At 60.0% G+C, this 6,692-nt stretch overlaps 1 protein-coding gene across 1 annotated transcript; it reads left to right on the top strand.

Annotated features, from left to right (window-relative positions):
• Positions 1-4,815: 4,815 nt before the first annotated feature.
• On the top strand, positions 4,816-5,895 carry Mafa (MAF bZIP transcription factor A). The gene has a single exon (XM_038342640.1). The coding sequence runs from the start codon at positions 4,816-4,818 to the stop codon at positions 5,893-5,895; it is 1,080 nt and encodes a 359-aa protein (XP_038198568.1).
• The last annotated feature ends 797 nt before the right edge of the window (positions 5,896-6,692 follow it).

Here is a 6,692-nt window from a genome sequence, read left to right as displayed (position 1 = left end):
GTTAGCCTGTCTTGACTACCATACAACCACAGGACTCTGGATATATGAGGGAGAAAGTCTCCTGGGAAACAGAGTCCTCTCTACCTTTCGCAGGAGGAAGACCTGCCCTAACCAACTCTGGTATGACTTAGAGGCTAGAAGCAGTGTCTCCCCTTGGCCAAGTCAACACAAATGGGGTTTGCTGGGTTGCGGGGCATAATCTGATGTTATGTGGGACAGGCTGGGACCAGGCAGAGGAAGAGAAGGCCTGGCTACCCTGGGGAGGGGCATGGCTTGGAGAAGCCTCCTCTCTGCAGGTGTCTCTAGCAGACTGGGTTGAAATTCTGGTTTGTTCCACATAGACAGTGGATAGGGAAAACTGGGCACAGGGCCATTCAAGTGCCCCTTCCAAGGATGAGGCATGGACCATCAAAGGATTTGCTCACCGGCCTGTAGGGATGCAGGCCAGCAACCTCCTGGTGTCTGTAACGTTTGTATGGGTCAGCTACTGCCCATGCTATAGTGTAGTGTGTGAGACCACTGCCATGTAGCCTGGGCCTTTACTCCCCCTTGTGACTCAGTACCCCAAGTCCCTCAGGATCCTGGTGCCCAACCCACACAGGTGGTAAAGATCTCTACCCTCAAGGCTATCGGAGGAATAGGTATGCCATTTCATACTCTACCACAGCCCCTGCCAAGGAAGTGAGTTTCCTTACCTAGGCCTCATTGAGAAACACACTTATCCACAGAAACTGTCCAGCATAGGCAGGTCTAGGCATGTAGCCAGGCACCCCTCACCATCTCTCCATTACCCTTACCAAGGTGCTACTGTGGAGAGTTCAGTAGAAAGCTAGACTCTAAATCTTTGTTTTCCAAAAGAAAACCTGAGACTCATCCATCAGTGAACAGATTGGAGTCCCCTAATACTGGACTCCTGGAGCTTGATGGACAGGACCTAGAGGAGGACCAGGGTGGGTTTCCTCCTGTTGGCAAGTCCCACCCAGCCAGGTGTCCTTGCCTGGCATGCACTGTGGCTCCTAGATGCCCTGTGCCACCTACAACCTTGGCCTTCAGTGGACAAGCTATTACTTAACAGCCCCTCAGTTTGCCTTCCCTCGTTGTTTAGCCAGGATCCCCATATGAGCACCAGCAGAGGAGATAGGGGTGGGGGAAAGAGGAGGCACACTTTGCTGGACCAGCGGTATAGTGCTTGCCTAGAATATGAAGTGCTGAAGTCCACTGACATGAAGTACCACCGTAGCACAGCCACCCAGGGCCATTGGGCTTACAGGGCCATCTGTATCCTCCCCATGCTTCTGGGGTACCCACCTCTGAGACACTGAAAGTCTCTGGCAAACATATCTGTCTCTCTCCTCTCCCTAGGTAGGAGGAGGATCTGGCTCCCACTGCAGGATGCCAGGCTGCAGCACTTCCCTATTCCCTGCCCCCCACCCATGGCTGGCACCCCACAGGTTGACAAAGGGGCACGCCTGGGGTCCTTGAGCACTCTACCTTCACAGGTAGGTTCTAGGCAAACCTACCCTCATGTTTTGTACTCACTTCCTCAGTGAGCATCACTGCAGGTAGGACTCCTGACTCGGCCAGTGGGCATCTGTGCTCAACTGATACTGGCATAGGCTGAGACAGCCATTGTAGGTGCTGCTCTTCTGACACACCCGTAACCCTGGTACCCTTTAGTTTAAAGCCAGATTGTGCTACATAAAGAAACCCTTTCTAACAGGGGCAGAGGGTGTAGTTTCAGCTCTGTGTAATGTGGCACTCACTGCCTCACCCAGTAGCCGCATTCCCATGAATGAAAAGCAACAAATGACAGGTCCCATTTGCACACTGCAGAGTGCTTTCTGATGGGTAATATTTAGAGACTCGAAGTTAGATCAGCCTTGCCTGTGACTCATGCCCTGTGCTGTGACCATACCCCAGCTGAGGCCATCCAGTAGTCACTGGAGCTGCCAAGCTGAGTATCCGGTACACCGAGCCCAATAGCAAGCAGCAGCCTTGGATGGTCTCAGGAGGTGAGTGGTACTGGTTGTTGGGGGTGGCTTGATGGACTCCCTAACCTCCCCATCACTTCTTACAGTCCTGTTCCCCTCTACTCCAAGCCCTTGAGGGATCCCTGGGTCACATGTGGTCTCCCAGGCTCCTCAACATCCCCCAGAAGTCTGACCTTGAACCAACTTCCCTGGCCATTCTGCCTAGCAGTTCCAGTCCAGGCTACGCCCCCAGCATTCAGGGCTTACTCTTCCTTCTGCTCATGACGGGGAGGGGGGCTGTCCTGCCTCCTCGGCTCTCCCCACACTTCACTCAACCAATCCAGCAGCGTCCAGCCAGCAGCAAGACAGCAACTGTCCTAGAGTCAAAAAAAAAAAAAATACACTGTCCTAGATGAGACCACAGCTAACTGCAGCCTGGGAAATGCCAACAGAAACCCCCGCCAGGCTCTGCCTATGTTCCTGACCTGACACTCGGAAACAGTGAGTGAAAGAACACACTCTGAGGTGCTGAGCTTGTGATGGCACCCTGGGAGGGAATTACCATTCTCTTTGCTTTTTGCTTTTCTTTCTCCTTCCTTCCTTCCTTCCTTCCTTCCTTCCTTCCTTCCTTCCTTCCTTCCTCCCTCCCTCCCTCCCTCCCTCCCTCTCTCTCTTTCTTTCTCTTTCTTTCTCAGAGATCTGCCATCCACCACACCTGGCTTGCTTCCCCCCCCCCCCTTTTTCTTACTGCAGGCAGGCAAAAAACAGGCAGTGGAGCCCAGAGGAGGCAGGGTGCCCAATGTCTAAATCTCCCTCCTCTGCTCTCTTTTCAGTATGCCCAAGGCTACATGGGATGCAATGCCCGCCCAGACTTGTAGCTCATCTTTAAGGCTTTGAGGATTCAGGCTGGTCCCCTGGTCCCATGCCCTTTGCCAAGCTGTAGGAAACATAGGCAGCAAAAATACTGGCTTATTTGGTGAGGCCTCATGATCCATCTCAAAGACTCCCCTTTGTGCCCAGGTTCACTCGATACGGGTTGTCTTGGACAAAGCCTGTTACTTTTTGCAGCCTGTTTTCTCATCTGCAGAATGGACACGATTATACTGAAATGGCTGTGGCCACTACCTCAGCACTATAGAGTCCCATGATGCGTGTTCCAATGGAGCCTCTGTTGCATGAGGCTGAGACTTCTGTGGGGATTTCTTATGCTTTTGTTTGCTTGTTAGTTCCTGCATAGAGGAGGAATAAGAAGGGGAGTTGAGTCAGGACACCATGTGACATTGTGGGAAGGAGCTGAGAGCCAGATATTTCCCCTGTAAAATAGCAGGCAAAACCTCTGACACCATGACATTCTGGGATAGGTATCCTGTGAACATCCTTCCAAGCTTTTTTCTGTGCACAAAAGGTTTACATTTAAGATTTTTATTTTTAGTAGTTAAAGGAGCTTAACAGTGATCTAGAGAGGGGAAACCCCACTCCAAGTCATGCCCAGGTGTTGCCCCTTTTCCCTCTTCTTTGGGATCAGAAATTCTGGTGGGGGGTCACAGAATTCACATCTCCTTGTCACCCCTCGTCCCCCTGTGTTTCTCGTGCTATACAGACATTCAGCGGGAGTGAGACTGGCAATCTGTTTTCCACCTGTCATGCCAACTCTCGCCCACCCTGTAAGGTGCCTCCAAACCCCAGTGGTGGGCAGCTGGGTCTGAGATTCCTTGTGGGCCCTGTTTGGCAACTCTTCAGCAGGCGTCCAGACCTGTCAAGGACCCTTAGGTAGCCCCTGAGACCTGCTCCCCTAGGCCCATGGTGGCCCACAGGCGTCTGTCCCTCTCCACCCGTGGGTCAGAGGCCTGCGGTTCCACCGTGCATCCCGCCGCCAGCCCGAGGTGCCAGCAACTTTGTTGACTGAATTCCTGAACCTGTCCCAACCACAGGATAAAAATAGCCAGTGCTCCCGGGCAGCTCGGAGTCTCCCGTGTCAGGATGGTTAGAGGTCCCCGTTTTGGGGACTCCAGGCCGGTCGGGCCGGGTGCGGGACACAGCCAACTAGGCCACCTAGCAAAACCAAGACGTCGAGGGAGTCCCCTGGGCGCGGGCCTCCTCAGCTTCACCGCACTCTTTGGCTGTGCAATCCTGGGATCTCAGGGCCCGGTGGCAGAAGTCTGACGCTTGGTCTCGCGCCCTCCTCTGTGCAGTCCCACGCGGCGGCCACCAGGGGGCCCTGCCCACTCCTCTTGCCGGAGGCCCATCTCCACCCCTTCCCACAGCTGTTTCCCGCAGGAGATTGACAGCTGGGCTCCGGTTGCCATGGGGATAGGCAAATGAGGGCGTCAGGGCTGGGCTTCCGATTGGCCCGGGGGCGCCGGCCCCCACCTGGGGAGGCGGGCCCAGGAGCACGTCTCTATAAAGGCTAGCAAGGCCCCGCACTAGGTCGAGGGAGGCGGGGCCGGTTGGCAGCGCGGGTGGGGCGCGGGGCGGGGCGGGAGAGCCCCGAGCGCGGCAGAGCCCCGGGCGCGGCCTCTGCACCCTCCAGGCTGGGACGGCGGAGGAGCAGGAGGAGGAGCGCAGGATCGGGGCCCTTCGCCCGCCCGCAGCGGGCCGGGGGGCCGCCCGAGAGGCCTGGCCGGCGGCGCTCCCTGAGCGCAGCCCGGAGTTGACTGCACGAAACTTTTCCTGCACCCTTCGGCGGCGCGACCAGAGGTTGCGCTCACCGCGACACGAACCTCGGCCCGGGGGGGGGGGGGAGCTAGGGGGAGAGAGGCCCACGGCTCCCCCCGCTCCCCCGCCACCCGTCGAGGCGCGGCCGGGCGCGGCGGCAGCGGCGGGGCTGGGGCTGGGGCCCCGGGCGATGGCCGCGGAGCTGGCTATGGGCGCAGAGCTGCCCAGCAGCCCACTGGCCATCGAGTACGTCAACGACTTCGACCTGATGAAGTTCGAGGTAAAGAAGGAGCCGCCCGAGGCCGAGCGCTTCTGCCACCGCCTGCCGCCCGGCTCGCTGTCTTCGACGCCCCTCAGCACGCCCTGCTCTTCGGTGCCCTCTTCGCCCAGCTTCTGCGCACCCAGCCCGGGCACCGGTGGCGGCGCGAGCGGCGGGGGCAGTGCGGCTCAGGCCGGGGGCGCCCCGGGGCCGCCGAGCGGAGGCCCCGGCACTGTCGGGGGCGCCTCAGGAAAAGCGGTGCTGGAGGATCTGTACTGGATGAGCGGGTACCAGCACCACCTGAACCCCGAGGCGCTCAACCTGACGCCCGAGGACGCCGTGGAGGCTCTCATCGGCAGCGGCCACCACGGCGCGCACCACGGCGCGCACCACCCGGCGGCCGCTGCGGCCTATGAGGCCTTCCGGGGCCAGGGTTTCGCGGGCGGCGGTGGCGCGGACGACATGGGGGCCGGCCACCACCACGGCGCCCACCACACTGCCCACCACCACCACTCTGCCCACCACCACCATCACCACCACCACCACCACGGCGGCACGGGCCACCACGGCGGAGGCGCGGGTCACGGCGGAGGCGGCGCTGGCCACCACGTGCGCCTGGAGGAGCGCTTCTCCGACGACCAGCTGGTGTCCATGTCGGTGCGGGAGCTGAACCGGCAGCTCCGGGGCTTCAGCAAGGAGGAGGTCATCCGACTGAAACAGAAGCGGCGCACGCTCAAGAACCGCGGCTACGCACAGTCGTGCCGCTTCAAGCGGGTGCAGCAGCGGCACATTCTGGAGAGCGAGAAGTGCCAGCTCCAGAGCCAGGTGGAGCAGCTGAAGCTGGAGGTGGGGCGTCTGGCCAAGGAGCGGGACCTGTATAAGGAGAAATACGAGAAGTTGGCGGGCCGGGGCGGCCCCGGGGGCGCGGGCGGGGCCGGCTTCCCTCGGGAGCCCTCGCCGGCGCAGGCTGGCCCCGGTGCAGCCAAAGGCGCGCCCGACTTCTTCCTGTGAGCTCGGGACACTGGGCCTCGCCGCCGCCGGGGACAAGTTTGCGCAGGCCGCCCCGGCCTCGGCTCGGACTCTGAGGCCCGGGGCGCGCGTGCTGGCGGTGCAGCTGTGGTGGTCCTCCCGTCCGCTCTGTGCGTCCCGCCGCGATGCCCCAGTTTCAGGTAGCTACAGCGGTGCGCCTCCTCCGCCCGGCCCCCCAGCTCTGAACGTCCTCCGGGTCGCCGTCTAGACGTTATTGAGGTCCCTCGGAGCCCCGGGAATGGTGAATACTAGGGGAGACCGAGCCAGGTCTGACTTCCTCGGCAACGACCACTTAAAGACGTGGAGCGCACTTCTGCGCCCCGACCTCCGCCCACCCGCAGCGGGGCCGCGCTGCCACCAGCTCCCGGTAGCCTCCGCTGGCCTTGCGCTCCTCCGTCGTTTCTCACTCTTTCCTAGCCCTGTTTTTACTCCTCCTCATCCTCCTTTTTAAAGCGGTCTTATTTTCGCAACATTAGTATTTATTTTGCTTGGTAATTAGAAAAGCCGGAGGAATCCCTTGGTCCCCGCGCGCCCTCGGAGGTCGGCGAGTGCCCGCATGTGCCCTCGCTCGCTCGCTCACTCCGAGGGGTCCGGCTCTGCCTGCCCTCCAGCCCGCTTGTCCCCACCCTGTCCGGTTCTCCCTGTAGAGGAAGCCGAGGAACTTACCTGCGTGTCGGTCCCACAGCCCTGCTATACTCGACTAGGGGAGGGGGGTGGGAAGGGTGGCCGTGCTCAGCCGGGTGGGGGCTGGCCCGGACTCCCGCGCTGCTATTTCTCTA

Source organism: Arvicola amphibius, chromosome 9, assembly GCF_903992535.2.
Source record: "Arvicola amphibius chromosome 9, mArvAmp1.2, whole genome shotgun sequence".
Taxonomy (NCBI): Eukaryota; Metazoa; Chordata; class Mammalia; order Rodentia; family Cricetidae; genus Arvicola; species Arvicola amphibius.
The sequence above is the reverse complement of the archived record's forward strand: the minus strand, read 5'-3'. Positions and strand labels throughout refer to the sequence as shown.

Coding starts and splice junctions, on each gene's coding strand:
- Mafa (XM_038342640.1), top strand. CDS start 4,816: ATGGCCGCGGAGCTGGCTATGGGCGCAGAGCTGCCCAGCAGCCCACTG.